Here is a 20,800-nt window from a genome sequence, read left to right as displayed (position 1 = left end):
CATCTGGCAGAGGAATCTGCTTTCCTTCCTGGAGCAAAAACGAGCTAGGACAATGTAATTATTTTATCAATTAAGGTATATGTAGTTGTAGAGTGGAGTAAGATGACTTGTTAACAGGTTTGAGATGCTTTGAAGCAGAGTGACTCCTTAAGAGAAGGGAGGAATTATTTCACACCTCTTGTTGAGCGTCTTTTTGCTTTGAGCCCCTGGGAGCACTTATGCCGTGCTGCTGCAGCCTGAGGTTGATTCTGTTTTCCCATTTTAGATGTGCCACCAGAGAAAGATGGTGTTTGAGTGCCAGGGGCACAGTGCCAGCCATGCAAAGCTTGGCACTGTGATGGGCAGGGAAACCACTCTTCATACACGGCCTCCATTGACTTCAAAAAGTTCCAAATTGCATTCCAAATTGCTGTGCTTGGACACAGGTGACCTCCTGCTGCAGGGACAGAGAAATCATCAAAGGCAGAAGATAGCAGCTGCAGATCTGGTGGACGTGCCTTCTGCTATGGGGTGCTGGTGCACGTGGCCAAAGCTATGCCCACTGCAAGCCCTGGGGAGCTGCTGCTGCAGTCCTCTTCTTCCCTCTGTGTTTGTTAGGGAATTCCTAGTCAGGGAGGGATGTGATGCAGCCCTGAGCACACAGTAGCACAGCACAGCAACTTAATTTCACTGCAATTTTTAAATTGTGCATAGAGTCCCCACGTCCTCACCCAGGTCTCCAGTGTTTGTGTCAGTTGCGGCCTCAGCTTGTTGTTCAAATCAGATTGGGAAGTGCGAAGTCAAAAACCTGAGAGTCAGTGCTGGCTTTTTTGTTTCTGAGAATAATGAAACAGAGCCTTTGAAATAAGGCAGAATTTGGGTTGGTTAAAGAGTCTTGTGGGAAGTCAGTGCAGTCGAGATGTGATTTTGTATCTTCACCTGGAAGTCCTTTTCAATCACATCCACTTATTTCCAGCTACAGCAAAACGTATGGCCTTCCTTGTTTGTTTTTTCTGAAGGTCAGATAATGGAAGCATTGCCAAATCTCTCTGCCCCCTGTGTCTGTAAGCACCCTGCACCTGATGTGCTCCTTTCTGTTGTTTCAGCTCTGCCCCAGCTTCCATCATGCCCTGGTTTCTCTTGCTGCTTTAATCTCAAACATCTGGCCCTGTTATTCCTGTGCTGGGCATCTTTAAAGCACATGGTCAGTTGCACCAAGTTCTGTAGTAAGTTTATGGAATAAGTTGGTGCCAAGTAGGGCAGGATGACCAAAATGCTTTCTCTTATGTTTTGGGATCTGAGCAAAGATATTCAGACACGAAACAATTAGAGGGATTAATACACCCTCCCGTGTAACTGTTGTTTTCCTCTGGACTTTCTCTGTACAACTTCGGTATCTGGTATCAGTTGTCCATGGTATGAGGTCTACACCAAGTAATTTAGTTGTTATTCTGTATTAAACATGAAAGATAATTCAATTTGCATATGCATTGTGGGAAGAAACATTGAGACAGGGATGAAACTGGGAGCTAAATCAACCAGTCGCTTTGCCTGAGATCCGTGCTGAGGGATGGTGCTCAATTTAAACTGAGGATTAAATGTTGCATTCCAATATCTTACATCTGTTAAGGAGATTAAGAACTGAAAGTCTGTCTGTTAATATTTCACACCAGGGTAGGTATAAGCCAGTAAACTATCACCTCATTATCGTTGTCAGACTCCATTTTAATGAGATTTTTATTAATGACTAATGTGACCTTTTGCTTCCCTCTTAAGTCTCTTATATTGATTTGCTGAGGAAGCAAAGCCTCTTTTTCTGCTTCTGAGCTGTTTTGAGTACTGGCAGGCTGCTCCTTTTGCTCACCTTCGAATCCTTCCTGCAGATGCAATCCCATTCCTCCTTTTCTGAGGAAAGGCAGTAAGATGAGACTGTTTGAAATCCATAGTGGCTGCTTCCACCTAGCAGAGCTGAGCTGTATAAGAACCATTGCACTTGAGAGAAATATTAACAGGGAGAGAACTGGAGCACCACTTGGAGGCTGAGGTTAACTGCATTCTGAGGGAAAGGTGTGTAAGTGTCTGCAAAACTTCATGGAGGGGAGCTCTGCTGGGCAGTGCCCCACTGGTGACACTCTTCAGTAGAGTAAAAGCTCTTAGCAGCCAGGGTTTGTCTTTCAGCTTTTTCCATTCAGATCATCAGTGTTTTTCTAAGTTACACGAGGTCCTCCTCCGTTTGCTCTGCAGTCACAAGGAGCTTTGTTCCCTGATAGTAACTGCTGTCCCTTTCCTCTGCAGGTTCTGTTGAGCCAGGTGCATCGGCTGCGAGCTCTGGATTTGCTGGGAAGATTTCTGGACCTGGGGCCCTGGGCAGTTAGCTTGGTGTGTTTGTGCTGCATTTTGTCTTGTGAAAGTCAATTAGACTCTCAGTGTAGGTGATAAATACAAATGATGATTTATGCAAGGAAGATGTGGAAGACACTCCCCAGATTTGACAAATGGTTGGTGTTTTTTGTAGTCATGCATATGGAATGGAGCAAGCGTCTCTAAAAGAAAAGTGGTTTGTATTAATCAAGAAGGCCGAATAGCTTTTCATTTGTGCTATTATGAAGAGGAGTTATTTAGACAAAGTTCAGTGTAACATAATGGAAGCTACAAAACAGAAGGCAGCATCCAGGACAAATAAGGAGGTTTGTCATGTAAAATAAATAACAACAAAAAGCCCATATGTTCGTCATCCTCTGCTCTCCTCAGCTTACTGGCTGCATCGTTTCTTCTCTTCCTTTACCTATTTGGTCTCTGGGTTGTGTAAGCTCTTCTGAGAGGAGGCAGCTGCCTTCTGTGTTTTGGGAATTGGCTTGCATGGAGCAGGTAATAAGTAAGAACGTAGCAGAGGAGCAGTCTAAAGCACTCTTGTAAATGGATCTGTTTGTTGATAACAGTGATGAAGACAAACCAGCAGCTGGCGGTGGGATACCTCCAGGATGGGGCTTCTTGTTGGCTTTCTTTCCCTCCCATTTTCATCTCAGACAAGGCTCCTTCCTGCACCACAGACAGCTTAGCCCACAGCAGCACGAGGAAAGTATGATCTTAAGCTTTCTAGATTAGAAACTTTCATGAGGGTCAGCACGTGGTGCAGGGCATCCACAATGACCTCTGCTGCAGCTGTTCTGCTCCTCGTTAACTGCAACAACTCCACTGCTGTGTGGTGCCCTGCTGCAGCCCAGGGAGCCCCCTGAGCCTCCAGCACTGGCACATCCCCTCCTCCTCCTCATGCTTCCCTCCCATCGCCCTTTGGGAAGGGATCTGCAGTCACGGAGGGGTTCTCAGAGATTTAACGAGTTGTGTGTGCTCCTGTGAGCAAAAGGCTTGGTAAAAAGTCTGTATAAGCGAGAGGCCTAGTTAATTTCCAGTGGGAAGGCTGTAATTATTGAGCTTTTGCAATATGTTTACTTGTGAAAGCAAATGGCCCCATCTGAGAAGAGCACAGCGTATCGTGAAGCATAAAATAGCACAGGCTGTAACGAGAAGGAGCGAGTGCTAGATTAACTCTGAGTCTCACTGGGCCAAATGAGTCTGAAAATATCTGGTGACATCCACGATTAAAATGAGCAATAGAGGGATCCCTTCTTTGCTAGAAATGTATGAAATTGCATTCTACCAGGTTTTTCATCTGTGTCATTAAGATATGCTCCATCTCTGCAAAGCGGGCAGCGCTGCCCCAGTGCAGAGCAGTGCCATAAGGCTGAGATGTCTCTGAGCATTTGCTCTTCTCTCTGGCTCCCCAGGCGCTGTCTGTTGGCATTTTCCCGTATGTGCTGAAGCTGCTTCAAAGTTCAGCTCGTGAGCTGAGACCGCTTCTTGTCTTCATCTGGGCCAAAATTCTCGCAGTGGACAGTGTGAGTACTTCTCAGCATGGCTGCTTTCTCTGGTTTTCAGCAACGTGCCTTTATTTTCCCACTTGTTTCATCCAGTTGCTTTGGAATTTAGAATTTCTCTTGAGGCGCTTCAAAAGGATGCTGTATTATCTGAGGACCGGTGTATCTCCTCATTTGTTTATTTCACTTGTGTGCCAGCTGGCTTCTGCAATTTTGTGAATGTGAAATCCCCATTCAGGTACTGGCAAGCTGGACTGCCCACCTTTTCATGCATCTGTGAGATGAAGGCATGTTTGCTCTGTGCAAATGCTTCAACGTCACGTTAATGTTCCCAGCTTAGTTCTTCCTTTGGTCCTATGGTGCTCTGGCCATCAGATCTCTCTGACTGCATCTTTACTGGGTGCAGTACTGCTGCTTGTGCTGAGGGGCTTAAAATGCCCCTTTGTTCCCCTTCACGCCCTGTGTTCTCACCTGTTCCCCCTCGCATTTTTCATTTTAAATTGTTATCAAACTTGTTCTGTTCAAAACCATTTCTGTAAGTGTCAGAACAGCCCCTGCCTGATCCTTTCTGGAAATAAAGCAGAACTCATTTTTTGGTGACTTGCATTTAAGAGTCCTCTTCCAAGTCCCCTGCGATAGTACTTACGTACAGTGCTGCACTGAACGTGGTTGGCATAGCAGTATCTGTTGCCTAGAGAAGACAGTTCGTTCCTATCACAGGTCTGTGATTCTGGCTTTCTCTGCAGTATTTTGGCACCTTTGGGCTAAAGCTTAAAAACTGAGCCCTGTTATTTTATTTTTTGTTAAAGATGGCCTTACCCAGAGCTCTGGGTATTGTTTTGTCTTAAATAAATAATTAAGCCGAGAAATAATTATAGATAAATTTGTACAGTCACATGTATGGCTCTGTGGTTTGTGAGTACAATTAGTTAAGCAATTTAAAATTATTAAGAGAGGTACACACAGATAATTGCAGGCACAGTTGTAAGCTGATATAAAATAGTCTGAACTGCTTGTAGAAGTTGGCTTTTGCTTATTTTGGGATTTGTTTTTGTTAGGTCTCTTCCATTTCACTATGGAAAAATAATGCTGAATGTGTTGGAATCTTTCCCTACTGTTGATATAGCATTGTCGGGTTTGGTTTTATAAATACATTTTCATTAACATCCTAAGAGGATTTTGGAAAGCAAAGAAAATGAAAACTATTCATCTTAAAGCTACTCTTGAAAAGCTTATTTTGATGCATGCCCCTCTGCAGCTCACGCTTCAGCCCCAGGTAACTTTCAGAGAGGGCTCATGTATAATTCACGTGGGTGCTGAGCCATCCTTCACTGTCTCTGTGTTGAAGCCAATCTGAGAGTGCTTCCTTCCCCTGCCCCCTCCTGCCACCATCAGTGTTGCTCCCTGCTATGTTTTACCACCCTGCTCCTTTGGTAGACTGCTTTAAAAAATAAAACCAACCCAACAAACCAAAAAAACCCAGCCAAAAGACTTGGCTCTTTGGGTTCCTTTCCATTATTTTTTTTCATTCCCAGCTCCCAGGCAGTGGTGTGAGAAAGGAGAAGGCAGTGACAGCAGGCAGGTGGGATGAGTGCTGCTGAGGGAGGGGACAGGGCGCGTGTGGTGATGGAGCAAATGTGGCGTAATAGCAGAAAGCTAAGGAGGAAAAAAGACCCAAAAAACAATTGACAAAACCATGCTGAAAAGAAGTGAGTACTGCTAATGTGGGACAGCAAAGAAACAGATCTCAGCACTGCAAATAATTGGCTGAAAACAATAGAAACCAAACATTTCTCACACTGTTCAAAGGGCTTAAGAGGCGTAAGTAGCATCCCTGCTTCCCAGCTGTGACCTCTGCTATCAGGATGCTGATGCCAGCTCATGCTGCTGGCTCTCTGTGTGTTTCCCAGGATCTAACAGTGAGGGTTAGATTAAATGTATTGGTTCCATAGAAGCTGCTGCCCTGGAGCTCCAGGTGGTGGGCAGCAATGGGAGCACAGTGAGGGTGGTGTGTCCTCTGGGTCAGTGCCTGTTTGCCTCCTGTGCAGCTGAGAGATGTTTGTGTTTTTTCCTGAGGAGTAAGGAGTGTTCATGCCCAGAATGAAGTGGGGAGAAAAAAAGCTTTTTTTTTTCCATTATGTGTGTGTGTGCAGCATTACACAAAAGTCAGGGAAGCCTCTCGTAGCTGCAGCCTGGCATCAATCCATTCCCTCTGCTCTTTGGTCTGCCAAAACCAGCATCTCTACTCCCTTCAGCAATAAAATATTCTCTTGCATCTCTGTCTTGCCATCCCTTTGCCTTTCAACAATTAGTTTCCTCCTTCACCTTCGATGCCTGATAAAAAATACATGATTCTGTCTCTGGTGTGAAGCATACAATAGAACTGCTGTCACAAGGGAAATCGAATGCCAAGTCAGTTTTCACTCACCTAAATTTTCACTTTAATAATATGTATTTTCTTGGTTTGACCCTACTATGTCATACATGAAGCCTGACTTTGTATGTTTGCAAAAAGAGCTGTGGGAGGGAGTTCTTGGTGCATGCTGTGCTGTGGGATCAGGGCCGTGTGCTCCACTGCTGGTGCTGCCCCAACAGCTGCATCCCTTGCCTGCAGAGCCCTGAGGACAGTGATGTTCCTCCATGGGCTCTGCCTGTGCAGCAGGACATCATGTCACCGTGTGCTGGTAGTGCTCCAGCTCAGCGTGCCTCAGCACTTGACCGAATGATGCAGAGATTAGAGACGTGTGTGCAATGAGTTGAAATCTTCTTGTCAAAATACAGTCCCGCCTGGGCAGGGGATTGGATGGAACACAGGGAACAAATAATTCCTTCTCCATCCCCCTGCAGATTTACTGGTAATCGCTCACTGATGTGGGTCACTGTATGCAAACACGTGCTGGCTTTGTTCAGTGCTGCAGTCTGAGTTGTCCTGGTGCCCAGGATGGTGCTTTAACGTTCCCATAGATGGTCCTACATCCTGGAGCAAAAAAGTGCTCATTGCCTTGGCACCAACATCTTCTGATCACACTCCTCCGAGGTTTTGCTTTTGATGGCTCTCAAATAATGGTGACGGTGCAGTGTGGGTCGGAGATGTCAGGTGTGCTCTTCTCCCCAGTGAGAGGGCACATCTTCAGTTGTTTGTCTGTCACTGCTGGAGGTGAAGCGTCTGCTCCTCTGCCCCCTGCTCTGTGCAGACATTTGGCCATGGCTCTGATGGAGGGCTGGCTCTTTCCTTCACTTCTCACATGAAAACTAGATTGGAGAAAACTGATTAAGGCATGGAATATGCATTGCACCATTGGAAGAACGAATATTTTTGCTACTGTACTCACTGCTTTTTCTCCTTCTGTCTTGTTTCAGTCATGTCAAGCTGACCTTGTGAAGGACAACGGTCACAAGTATTTCCTTTCCGTTTTGGCAGATCCTTACATGCCAGTAAGAACAAATCATCTTTATTCAGGCTCTAGCAGCACTTGCTCAGCTTGTCAGGGTTTGTACGCTGCTTTCTGACACGGTGCTGCTAATGAGGGCTGCTCCCACCTCCAGCTCTGGGACCCACTGCAGCCACTGCCAGGGGAGTTTGCGCTGCTGCCGGGCTGCGTGATGCAGGCAGACGCCAAACAGGGAGCTGCAAACTTGCCTAAAGATATTTAAGCACGAATTACTCAGAAAGATAGGAGCTGTGGGCTTCTGGGGGCTGGGTGCAGAGGCAGGCTCATTTCGCTGTAACTTTCCTAATTCTCTCTGCCAAAGTTTTTTTTTTTGTGGTTTCCCATAATGAGTATTTGTATGCCTCCTCCAGAACAATACCCAGGGGTTGGTTGGGAGGATCGTATTGGCAGTCTGATGATATGAGATTATGAAGTGTCTGAGGAGTGTCACAGAATGACAGGAAAATCCTGGCTTTCTCTCCCTTCTTGTTCTTTTAATGTGATAGAAACCATACTCAGAATAAGCTCATGTTTCAGGAAACGTGGAAGGTTGTTGTTCTCTGACCTGTTTTGTAGATAACAATTAGTTGTGTGTTGTTTTAAGGCTGAACACAGGACAATGACCGCTTTTATTCTGGCTGTAATTGTTAACAACTACAACACAGGACAGGTGAGTCCCAGCATCCTCTTTCCTTTTGTTGTTCCTCCTCTCTCTTCTCTGCACTGCCTTTACTTTGATGAACATGTCTTGGCTCGCATTAGTGCACAACCCTGAGCTGGAGAACTGGAATAGAAGATAGCTTTACATTAGGGTTGGGGTTTTTTTTGAGTTTTTTTTGGTGGAGTAAAAGAAGAATTGGCCTGGAGGTGTAACAAACACACAATGTAGATGTGGCTTCTGGAAGAAGAGGTTAAGGACACACCAGCTGCCCTCCAGGCAGTGCACTGATGTAGAGAAATAGCACCTAGTTCTGTCAAGTGAGAATGTGATGGCTGTGATACAATTCTTGGGAAGGATATACAGAAGGAGCCATAAACCTTAGGGCTCTGACAGGTACAAAGGAGTACTTCTAATGAGGAGAAAAACTTTCTGCATTTCAGGAAGTATTTGTAGTGCTGAACTATTTAGCTAGTGCAGCATGTAGTTGACCTTGCCCTTGTGCTGCTTCCAAATGGTGTTTTGCAACCGAATCAATACATAACCAAAGGATAATTATTTTCTCTTGGTTTCTGGTCTACTTCTTCTTTTTTGATGATGAGGTGGGAAGCTGTCAACCAAAATAAATGGCATTGATTTGTGTTTTAGGAAGCCTGCCTTCAAGGAAACCTGATTGCTATTTGCCTGGAACAGCTGAACGATCCGCATCCTCTCCTGCGTCAGTGGGTGGCCATTTGTTTAGGGCGTATTTGGCAGAACTTTGACTCAGCCAGGTGGTGTGGAGTGAGAGACAGCGCTCACGAAAAGCTCTACAGCCTCCTCTCTGATCCAATCCCAGAGGTAAGAATCCAACTGTTTAAATAAACACCAACCGAATGGTCAGAATTGCGGAAGCAGGCTGCAGGAATGCTTACAGAAACAGTGCCTTCAAGGGCTTTAGGATTGCGTCTGGTTCAGAGAAACATCTTATTGCTCTTCCTTCAAGGTGGTTCAAATCACACCAGTCCTGTGAGAGAAGCAACTGAGGAAATGTAGGGGCTGTTCATGCAGCCCAAGTGTCAGAATCTTGGAGCTGGCAGGAGGAGGCACCCCCTTTTTTACTTCCTTGCATATCAGAGGCTTTTTAAAACAAGTGGTCCGAAAACTCAGTGTTTCAGAAAACCCTCTCATCTTTTTTATCTGAATATGAAAACTGTTCTTCTCCTGGTATGTGTGGAAGTACATCTTTAACTGAATGTGTTTTACTCTCGTGACCGAATTTCCCAGAGAGCAGAGATTCTTGTGCAGAGTGTGGCTGTGATTGACAGAGCCTGTCAGACCCTGGTGGGATTACGTGGTGTGTGGGAGAAGTAAGCCTGGAGATAAACACCACTGCTGACTTGCAGTGATTAAAGATTAGCTTCCCTTTTACATCCAGTCTTTCTCTCCTGTACCTTCTACCTCCTTTCTCTTGCCTCATCTTTCCCACATTCTGTAATCCATATTTGTGCAGTGGTCGGGTTGACCTGTCTTTATGACACATCTGCACCTCTGTTTGAGAAGCCAGGGTGATCGTTTCTGCGCTACAAAGCACATCCTGCACTTGCTGATTATACTGTATCCCCAGTTTTTGCTCTCTGTAGCCAAGGCAGGCTGTAAGTTTACCAAGCCATCTGATCCCTCTGTTCTTTGTGTAATCTGGCAAAATCTACCTTGATTGCAGTTGCTGTCACTTTCTTTTTCCCAACTCGTTACCTTTCTGCGTGCCCTTAACTGAAGGCTGGAGTTGAGCGCTTTGTTAAAGAGATTCACATGCCATCCCTGTATGCCTTATTCCTATTAATTAATATTCTAGGCAGTGTCAACTGGCAAAATCACCCATGGGAAGGTCACTGAGTATTCTGGGAAATTAAATGTACTCCTTCATCTGTGAATACTTATAACTCAGCGCTTTGATGAACCTGGTTTGGTTCTTAGTCTCTGTGGGCTTCCATTCAGCCCTCACTATTTACTTGACACAGCAGCCCAGGTTTCCAGAGACACCATTTGTGGGGATAAGAGCTCCCAGTGGCAAACCTCAGGGCTGGAGCAGAGAAGAAAATAATGAGGACTGTTTCCCTCTCCCAGGTTCGCTGCGCTGCCGTCTTTGCCCTGGGAACATTTGTGGGCAACTCGGCAGAACGGACCGACCACTCCACCACCATCGACCACAACGTGGCCATGATGCTGGCCCAGCTCATCAACGATGGGAGCCCCATGGTTCGGAAGGTACGGGCAGGGCTGCTCTGCAGGAGTTTGGTGGAGCTGTGCTGCCAAGCTCTGTGCTACGCTGAACAGAATGCATTCTTTCATAGACTTGTTGCTGATTTTTATTTTGGTGTTTTTAATTTTAAGAGAATGCAGCGATGGAGGTAAGGAAGGAGAGCGGTATCGCTAAAGGACTTGTCTGTTAATGCACTTCTGTTGATTCCTGTTTTGATTGAAAATTTTCACGTTACACGGTCTCAGTGAAATCATAATCTGTTGCTGGAAACATGGAGAATGCAGTGGTCCTAGGGGAGGAAGAGAGGGAAGTAAGAGGGCTGTGAGAGAAAATGAGAGCTCACAAACAGATCTTGTTGCTTTTGGAAGCCATAAGGAAGGATGACAGATTGGTTCAGAGTAATTCTTCAGGTTCTGGAGTATTATTTTCTGATGCTCCATTGTACAACAATAGCACGTTAAATACTTTTTGATGTTTTCAGTTGTTCTTGATGGGATGCACTGAGGTGTCCTAACGCTTGTGTCTGCTTAACTGGAACATCGATACCCTGACAAGTTGTCACCAGCATTGAGAGGATTAATTTTTGCTGTCTTGTTCTAGCATTTATCAATTTAACTTAAGAGAGAACTGCGTGTCCCACTGTATGCTCTTTGAGATTCATAAATCTCCATTTTGGAGATTTGTCCTCTGAACAGAGAACAGCAAGAAATGCCGGTTCTCCACCTCTCCTTTTTGCTATTTCCACATGCCCAGCAAATGCTGCCTATCTGTGGGTCTGAACTTCACCACCTCCTCCTTCCCGGTCCCTGTAATTCAGAGCTCCTAAGCTGCACCTCTGGGAATGAATTGGCTGTGAATTGGCTGGGCTGTCCTTTGTGGGTGTGCAGCGTGCTCCTCACATTGGCTGCTGATGTGGAGGGCAGGGCAGAGCTCCGAGGCGGAGAGCTGAGCCGTGTCCCCAAGGTCCACATGTCAAATGCTGTTTCCTTCTGCTCAGAGCAAATGTAGGACAGGCTGTGGGGCGAAAGCTTGGCTCCTTGTTTGTGTGGCACAGGGATGGGGTCATGCTGTGCCACTGCAGGCTGAGTGCACCCATGGCAGCTCACTGCTGCTCGCATGCACGGGAGCTGGGCGTTAATTCAGTGCTTTCTGGGAGTCAGCATCAGCTTGACAATAATCAGGCAGAATCAGAGAGCAGTGGCAGACTGTTCAGGTAGAAAAGACTTGTTGTGAAGAATTAATTTTGAAATGGAGCATTTTGCCTTTTTTCAGATCATCCCCTTTGTGAAGCAAAGGGGAAATCAATGCTTCTCCCAGCCAACCATAAAAAGTGTCCTCGTCTCCACTTGGTGACAGATGGGTGTTAATTTTGTCAAAGGGTTGGTTTCACGGGGACCTGAGTCTCCATAATTTAAGAATAAAAAATAAAAATAGAAAGTCCTTGCAGAATAGAAGGCCATTCCCAGCCACGTTAACTCGGAATAGAGGTAACTTGCTAAATTGCCATCATCTTCATCGTCGGCTCATCTCTTGTGTTTGGAAGGTCAAGTGGAGTTTTGTTCTTTCCACTGCACAAGGGAAAGTGTACGTAGGGCAGCAGACCCACAGCCTCCTGCCCACTGCAGCAGTGTCTGTTTGGAGAAATGCCCCTTGGCTCTTGGGCAGTCTGGGGGCTGAAGCACACTGCATACCTCCCCTGTTGAGGCATCTTGCAGGCAAAGAACCTGTGTGTTCCTGTGCCTCTCTTCATGAACTTCTCTGCATCTTGGGAGAAGGCAATGTGCTCCGTCTCGCTGGTGTTTACCCTCTTGGAGAAGTTCTGACTTTGTTTCTTGCTGTGGTAGCAGAGGATGTGGGTATGTGTGAAGCAGATCCACAGGAAGCCAAAGCAGCTCATGAGACAATTTGCTTATTGCTAATGAGTGTTCCTACATTTTTATTTCTTCTTGTTGCTAGTCTGGATGGTTGCCCAGTCATATCAGTAATAATGGGCATATGGTTCTGCCTTTTCCTTTTGTTCACTGTTTCTGACCTATACAACAGTGAAATACCTTTTTTCACTCTGCTCTTTCCATAGGAGCTGGTGGTGGCTTTAAGTCACCTGGTGGTTCAGTATGAGAGCAATTTCTGCACTGTCGCCTTGCAGTTCATGGAAGAAGAGAAGAATTACCCTCTCCCTTCTCCAGCTGCCCCAGGTTTGTGCTCTGTGTCTTATGGCAGACAGCACTGGAGGGTGTTATTTGAGGGCTTTGCTTAAGACAGTGAAATTCTTGCTGGTGGTGATTTGTTGAACAACAGCATTGCTACAAAGCTGAGGGACGTGGCAGGTCGGTTTGTCCTGGAGAAATGCATCCTCAGCTGAGTCTCCATCTCACTTGTGGAGATTGAACACCCAGCCAAATGCAAAGGGACTCCCTTCAGATCAAAACTGAAGTATATTTGTCAAAGGGAACACAGGCTTACCAGACTTCTTATTCTGAAATTATATCTGAGCCTTCAGTTTTGCGTTGACCTAAAGAGGCTGATAGGAAACCTCACAACAGAACAAAGAACTCAATGAACCCCTTTCTACTGTAGGCTTTGTGCCTGTCGTCCTTTTTTTGAGTGTTGCTTTACGTGGGGAATGAAAAGCCCAAGTGAAGTTGTTGCTGACCTCTGATTTTCCTTAGATATTAAGTACATTTGAAATAATCAGAGCTAATGGGACTGTTGCAACAGAAGCCTGGAGGCAATAGCATGTGTTGTCTCTGCAACAAGTCGTTTAATCTCCGCATTGTCTGAATAAATTAATCATATTAGAAAATAAGTTCCACATTTGTCTTTGCTGCAGGAAATAAGCATTATTTACCATTTATGTAAGTGCTTCTCCTTATCCAAAATGATCCTAAAGTACTCTATAAGTAGGATGTACTGCAAGTGTTGCCCCAGCACCATAATGCAGCCACCTCTGCTTTGGAATAAAACAGCTATTCTGTGCAGTTGTGACATTGTGTGTGTATTCAGGAATGAAAATGGAAAAAAAAATGGGAAATTATAGTTTGGGTGAAATACAGGTTGTAACTAGGCCTGAAATTTGGTCAGGAAGCTGATATTTCATAAGCCTTTGTAACAACAAAAAGAAAAGAATCCAGAGCTTTAATGAGCAGGAGCAGACGGAAGCCTGCAAATGCCATCTACTAAATGGTGTCTGCTGTAGCAGTGTGTCCTAGCACAGTGTCTGGGCAGTGGCCCAGCATCAACCTGGAGGGAAGAGCCGTTGTGTCTCTGGGCAGCCTGCAGGCACTGGCAAGGCTCAGCTCACCTGAATTTATTGGATGGAATGAAGTCACAGCCTGAACAAGAGCAGAACGTGCTCTGTGCTGGGTGCGTTCAGGGAGGATCCTGTGTACCTCGTTCTGTTCATGCTAATGGGTGAATTCTGTGTTGGTGATGTCTGAGCTCTGCCTTTGCTGGGAATCCACCCACAGGCTGTGGTCTCTTTGGTCATGTCTCTAATGGCTACATTTTGCATCTGCAGAGGGTGGGAGTTTGACACCAGTGAGGGACGGTCCGTGCACACCTCGGCTGCGCTCTGTCAGCTCCTATGGGAACATCCGAGCAGTTACCACAGCCAGGAACCTGAACAAGTCCCTGCAGAACCTCAGTCTGAATGAAGAATGTAAGAGATTAAAAAATCCTGTCATTTTTCTATACCAGCTCTTTTTTCGCACCCTCTTGCAAGCCGCCGTGTGCGAACCAATGCGCGGTGTGAAACTAACTTTTGTGCCTCGATTATCCAGCTGCCAGCTCCAAAGGATTAGGTGAGGAGCCCTCTGCTAATTAATTTCAATTTATTGGTCATTAATATTGATATTTTTTTTTTTTGAAGCGTTCAGGGATCAAGATGGTGCCTTTCAGTTTCCTGCCATACACAGATTTTTCACTGTCAGAATCGTTTATGACTCTTTGATGCTTGCTCTGTATTTAAGCATTCCGTTTTTAAAAGGGGACTTTGTGGATTTGCCCACACCTTCACTGACCGTTGTGGGATTTGGAAAAGCACTGTTACACCCGGGTGAAAATTGCTCTCCTCGAGTCCCTGTTTCAGCAGCTGCCTGCCTTCCTTTTGGCAGCTGGAAGCTCTGTTGCGTTTTCTCCTGGGAATCTCAGCACCAGCAGCAGCGCCAGCAGCACCTTGGGCAGCCCTGAGAACGAAGAGTACATCCTGTCGTTTGAAACCATTGACAAGATGAGACGAGTCAGCTCTTACTCCTCTCTGAATTCACTCATAGGTGAGTAAAGGCTCTCCCCCTTCCTTTGGTGTCACCTTTCTCTGTATGTTCACACCAGGTTTTAGGGAAGGTTTGGATCTTAGCTCCTGCTAGAACTCCAGCTAGAGATCTCATAGCAGCAAGCTGTTCTTGCGTCTGGTTAGGCTATATGCAGAGCAGAGCCCCTCCTGCTCTGAAGCTTTGGCTTCTCGCTGTGGCAGACAGCAATCCTCCTAGGAATATGAGCACAAAAATGTCACACATGAGGGGATTTTATGTCCACCATGGTTTAGTTGCCTAGATAATCAAAACAAAGACTCTCCATCCCATGGATGCAGCAGCTGGGCTGTCTGGCAGTAACTTCCCCCGATTATTTTTCATGTGGGTTGTATTTCTGCACAGCACAGCCATTTTGTTGTGTTATTCATACAAGAAAGCCTCACCTAACTAATTTTCCTTGCACATTCATATGCACGTTGTTAAAACAGGACATAAAAAAGAAGAAATCCTAGGCTGAGTCTCAAAAACAGAGACTGATAGCTTCACATAACTTGTTTTTGCACAAAAACTCTGACTGATCCCACTGCCTCCAGTCCCTTCTCCATCATTTCCTCTTGAACAAGCAGCTCCAACAGCAGGAACTGCACCAAACTTCTCAACACTGCTCAACAATCCTTTTTCTGGGCATCTGGCTTTGTGGGTAACATACATCTTTCTGCAGAATGAAGTGCTGTGGCACATAAAGAAGGGAGTTTTTAGCTGCACTTATGCAGTGCGTGGCTGATTTGCATGTAATGGCTGATTTGCATTTCTTTTGTGACACACAACTGGTGTTTTTGTGTTGGACTACTTCCACTCAGTTGTTATTTCTAATAGTGCTCCCAGTCGTGTTTGAGTGCTACAGTAGCACTGCTTTAAACTGGCTGTGGCTTTCCAATCTGAACCATTTTGGGATGGTAACACAGCCAGCGTGCAGAAGGGCTTAACTTCTGCAAGAGTCTCCATCCAGGGAGCACAGGAGGCAGCACATGGCTGAGAAGTGTTGGGGGAAGTCTGCAAATCTATGTGTCAGCTTTGTGAGATATCCATGTGCCACGTTTTTCCAGCCTTCAAAAACCAGTGCAGAAAGAGAGGTGTAAGTCTGGATTCCCCCTTGATGCTGGGCTTGTCTTGGCTGAAGAAGCACTTTGCTCCCTACATTTGCTGGTAAAAGTGATGATGGTTTGACTTTCTGAAGTGAAAGATTCTGGGATTGGGATTTGTGAGACCTTAAGCCCCTGTGGCAGTTTAAAGTCATTTGTTCCTTAGAAACTTGATTGATTCGTTTGCTTTTGGTTGTAGGCAGTGAAACTGTATTTTCTGAAAGTGTGGCAGAAATGTTAGGAAATTTCTCTTTCTCTTCAGCTCGAGAAGCTAGTTTTCCTCAGTTCCTCTGGTGCTAAGTGGTGTCTGCTGGATGCCTTCTGCAAGTCTCACAAGGCTTTTTTTTTCCAAATGTGCTGGAAGCTCTAGAGATCAGCTGGAGGTGCATCAGGGAAACCTAAAGAAACAACAAGAGCAGTTCTCTGAAGCCTGTCTCATTCCTGTTTAATCAGAAGAGCTCATAGCCAGCTGGAAACGAGAGAGCTTATAGAAGTGTTTAAAATTCATAACTCACAGAGAATCCCATTACCTTCAGCGTTTGCTTCCCGAAAGCCAGGCTTTTTACATTCCTACTGAAGAAGCACCATCTCTCAGCCCGCTCTCTTCTGGTCCCCAAGGAAGGAGTTTTCAAAACCCCATCAGCTCCAGCCACCCTTGGTGCTGCTGTGCAGCCAGCCCAGACTCAGATTAACACTGCTGTGGGTATTTGTCACTTGCAAGTAGCAGCTGCAGCTAGCCTGTAACATTCCAGAAGTGCCCATCTGCCTTGGGGTGAAGCTCTTTAAGTTCTAGAAGAGAGTGGAATCCTGCTGTAGCTCAGAGTTGTCACTGGATGATGGACCTGCCCTGAAGGAAGGAATGTTTTGCTCTGCTCTGTATCTCCTGGCAGAATTAACTGTGATTTGCCTCTGCAGTAATGTCTGTGCCCCAAGTTCTTGGGACAGAGAGAGCAGAAAAAGGGATGCTTTGGGCACATGGGTAGAATCAAACCAAAGCAGAAATCCAGTCTGTAGTAGAAAAAGGAGCAAATGTCAACCACAGTTTTATTCTGCATTCAGTGCTCTGCATTCCCTACGTTGATTCACTGATGCTCGGGGCTTTCTTCCCCTCCTGTGGTTTTAGGAATGTGTCTAGAAGGAATTTCCTGGATCAGCCTATCCACTTCATTGACACTGTGGCATCATATAATTCTTCCCACAAACCCAAAGAAAACCTCTGTGCACTTTCTCCTGCCATTTTACAAACAGCTTCCTCGCAAACTACCAGCAAAACATGACCAGAAAAGGCAGCAGATATCTTTGTCTCTGGGTGTGCTGTTTTCTGGCAGACCAGTCCTTGCCCAGGCAACCTTGGGCTACCAGAAGATTGCTTTCTGGCCCTCGTTTGGGTGAGCTGGCAGCATCCAGGTTTGGTTAGTTAACATACAACGTGCAAACACCAGTTTGGATGGGAAGCTGAGCCTTGCTTCTTTTTCCATAAGACAAGTCATTAATCTTTGCATTCTGAATTTTTTTTTTTTAGTTTTGCTTAGTTTTAAGATGGGAAAAGGTATTGAGATGAGGGCTTTGCATACCTTGAAGGTGATTATTCATATTTAAATTGTATGATTAAAAGTCTTTGTCTTATGGAGAGCATCATTGGAAAGATTATATTAAGGAATGATCAAAGGAAGAGGAGGAAGCCTTGGAGCAGTGAATGCAGGGGAGCGTTTCTCTGCTTCAGCAGGAGAGCTGGGGGCAGGAAGCTGTTTGCTGGGTCACAGGAGCCTCTCTGAAGAGCTGCCTTGAAGTAACACCCGCAGCAGGAGGTGACTGCAGTGAGGATGACGAAGGCAAGAGGTGTAGGTGGGCAGTGAGCTACAGAGAGGAGGCTGCTGGGACAGGTAGAGCCTCCTCTCTCACTAGGCACTATATTTGAATTCAGTGCCATGAGAAATAATTGGCTAAGCAGTGCTATTTGTAAGTAAAACTTCACAAAATGGCAAAATACAGGGATCTGAGTGGGCTTTGGAAACGGACGCTTGTTGCAGAGGTTGCCCTTCAGCTCGTCCTCTTTGTCCTGCACTGTGGAAGCAGCATGGTGGAACCAGGGCAAGGCCTGGGCACTGCTGCACAGCCCTGCATGAGGCAGCAGCTGCCCTGCATGGCATTGCTGAGGCAGTAGGGAACCAGGATGGGAGAGAAATCCCAGTGTGTGACGGTGGGCAGCAGAGCAGCTTGGTTGGCTCTGTGGCTGTGCCATGATGTGCCGGTGTTTGCCCTGGCCTCGCACACCCTCTCTGGGCACAGGCAGGGAGCAGTGGCGTGGGCTGGCTGTGGCAGCTTGCAGGCTGTCAGCGCTGTGCACAAAAAATCAATTTGCTGTTCCTCTGGGGAGTGAGCTGCTGTGGTTGTCGAGGTAGAGTACAGAAAGCTATCCGAATTTCTGATGTTTTCTCCATTGGAGGAGCTCCCGCAGGACCTACAGTGTCACTCTGGGAAGAGGAGAAGCATATGGGATGCTGCCTTACAAAGCATCGGGATCAGCATTGATGGGAACCAGATAGCTGAGCCCTCAGGTGCTGCTCGGTGTGAAGTATTCCAGCTACACGCTTTCACCACACCAATCTCAGATGTGCTTTTCCCTGCAGATGGAACATAGGGGAGCAGAGCTGCCTCCAGTCCGAGGCACACGACACGTGTGCCATAGGTCAGCTTTTGCTGCTGTGCTGGGTGGGCACTGCATCTTCCAGAGATCAGGGCTTGCAATCACTGCAGTGATTTTTAAAGGGGGTTAGAAAGAGACGCCATCACAGTTTGGTGAAACAGAAGGGGTAAATAGAAACGTTGGTACAACGTGGTCCTGAGCTTTGTGTGCTCGGTGACCTCAGCCAGGTCCCTTCCTTGGGGCAGTGATGTGATGCTGGCTGTCACACCGAGCTGGGAGCTACGTGCATGCAAACAAAATCAAAGGCATCAGTGAAGAAAGGCAATTTATTTTTGACGTTCTTAGCTGAGAGAAATCATTTTGTAAATCTATACTGCAAGGTCCATTTAACTGGCTTTGAATCAGTCTGACTAATTACAGAGCTGTCTGCTTAAATTAACACCCCCGTCCCCCTTGCACGGCCCTTTGTTTGCATCTCGTGGATATTTTCCTCGTTTCAGTGCAGTACATGAAATCAAGCTGCTGCTCCTGCTGCCGCCTCTGCTGCCTCCCTTTATCCCAGTGAGTCCACATTTTGGGTTCCTGCAGGAGCTGTGTCGGATGTGTCACCGGGCTGAATCAGTGCACAGAACAGCATTAACGGGAGGGGGGGCAGAAAGCAGCAGTCCTTCAGCCCCGGTGCTGAGCCTTTGTAGAAATTCCCTCTGTTCTTTTCAAAGGCTGCGGAGCGAATGAGGAATTGCACTGGCGCAGATCTGTTTTAAATTTGTTTTTCATGACGCTCAGATGTATAAAAAATGTTATTGGCTTTTTCCTCCTTCATGACTGCGTCATGACTGAGGTGGTTATCAGAGAAACTGATGAGCACCTCCTCGCTTTTCTTTTCTCCCTCTTTCCTTTTACTGCCTTTCAAGGGCTCTAAAAGGGTCCACACCATTCAGATCCCCACCGCTCCTTGCGTAGCTTCTGGCACAGCATGCACAGGGTCGGGATGCTGAGCTCAGCTGACGTGGCACTGCCTGGCTCTTCGGCTGGGGCTGCTGTCCTCCCATAGCCCATAGCTCTGTGTGCCTCCAGCTTTGCTTTTCCTGCTAACATCAGCTTCCAGAGTGAACGTGTGGGTTGCAGAAGTGAGACCCAAATGGTCCGAAGCCCGAAAGGACAGACAGTGTTACGTCGCTGCTTTTTCTGCCTGGGAGACCCATTCCTCTTCTGCACAGGGAGCTTATTGTGTGCTGACATTTTCAAACACGGATAAAGAAATTGTGAAAAAGATGATGACTTTTGCCAGCTGTGACCACAGCCAAAACCTGAGGTCGGATTTGCACTGTTCCAAGTCAGTTCTGCTGAACCCACACACGCTGTCCTTGCGTGTTCCTTGGTTCCATGCCCTCAGCCAGCGTAAACCACACACAACAGATCAATGCCCTTTGACTGTGCTGTGCTTTGACAGTGGTATTTTCTTTCTGGGATCATCACCCTGTGCCCTGCTTGCATTGGAAAGGTTAGGCTCATCTGTAGGACCCTGCTGTGTGGGTCACCCATGGCAAACGGGCAGCGCTGCCTGAGTGGTGCTGTCATAAATACTCATCAGTGGGGTTGCTATGTGAAACTCTGAGAAATCCTTCACATTATCAGCCAAGTAAGTTATCAGCCAAGTAAGAGACCCTCTGTTTTACGGGTCAGGTGGAGGGATGGAGTGAGATTATCGCCTTTGCTTTTTGCAGAACGTTTGTCACACGCTGGGGTGTTTTTCTGGCAGAGGAGGATTCGATTGTCTGGTGCAGGCAGCCATATGGCAGTGCACTGTGCGTGCTGCTGAAGTTTATAACTGCACACTGCTTGCTTGCTTCAGCTTGAGTTCAAAACCAAACTGTCCGTGTCTGTTTTATTTTGGCCTGAGCATCGGGTTCAGCTGTGAAGGTGCTTGCTGACCAAGGAGCCCTGTCTTCACAACACTTTATATTTAGATGCCTACAGAAACACGGAAGGAAATGCAGTAACAGCTTGATCTGTCATTTACCATTGATTGTGACTCATCTGAAATCCCTATTTTTGTTCCTTTTTTTTTCTTTCTTTTTTTATTAGTACAACTGCTTTAATATTGTCCAAATGGCTCAATTCCTAAAAGACAGTGTTGTACCTATTACACTCGGTGGGGGTTAGGAGAAAGAATAACATATTGAAGATTCACCTAAAAACAGCAAAATGAAACGTTTGCTGGGTTATGTCAGTTGTTACCAAAGCTTATTAATTTGATTTGTACTCAAATCTGTCAGTCCCTCCTGCTGAAATAGCGAACTGCAGATATTCTCATTAACCAACAAATTGGCAATTGAGGAATTGACACAAATGTCAGCAGGAGAGGCTGAGTTAGGCTCGCTGCTTCACAAGGTACAGTTCTTACAGCTTCACTTTAAAATTTAGCACTTAGTAAACTTGTAGAATACTTAAAAGCCCTGAACAGTCAAGCGGAGTATTAATCCTTAAAGCAGCTATAAAAGTAACCATCAAAATATAAGCCTCTAACTACATTCTTACTACACTTAGTGTTTTAGCTCAGGAGCTCCAAAGGC

General features: G+C 46.1%; 1 protein-coding gene across 4 annotated transcripts in view; it reads left to right on the top strand.

The window, feature by feature from the left end:
* The window catches only part of RPTOR (regulatory associated protein of MTOR complex 1), a 118,624-nt gene that overhangs the window by 64,388 nt on the left and 33,436 nt on the right, over window positions 1-20,800 (top strand). For all 4 annotated transcript variants that reach the window (XM_042894866.1, XM_042894865.1, XM_042894864.1 and 1 more), the window contains exons 12-20: window positions 2,275-2,358; window positions 3,765-3,875; window positions 7,215-7,289; window positions 7,890-7,955; window positions 8,592-8,783; window positions 10,050-10,190; window positions 12,263-12,380; window positions 13,703-13,843; window positions 14,298-14,456. In XM_042894866.1, the coding sequence (XP_042750800.1) occupies window positions 2,275-2,358; window positions 3,765-3,875; window positions 7,215-7,289; window positions 7,890-7,955; window positions 8,592-8,783; window positions 10,050-10,190; window positions 12,263-12,380; window positions 13,703-13,843; window positions 14,298-14,456 (1,087 nt within the window). The remainder of the gene's footprint in view (window positions 1-2,274; window positions 2,359-3,764; window positions 3,876-7,214; window positions 7,290-7,889; window positions 7,956-8,591; window positions 8,784-10,049; window positions 10,191-12,262; window positions 12,381-13,702; window positions 13,844-14,297; window positions 14,457-20,800) is intronic.

Source organism: Lagopus leucura, unplaced genomic scaffold, assembly GCF_019238085.1.
Source record: "Lagopus leucura isolate 7727_CA_CO unplaced genomic scaffold, USGS_WTPT01 111-10_obj-0_obj, whole genome shotgun sequence".
Classification (NCBI taxonomy): Eukaryota; Metazoa; Chordata; class Aves; order Galliformes; family Phasianidae; genus Lagopus; species Lagopus leucura.
This window is presented reverse-complemented; position numbering and strand designations above follow the sequence as displayed.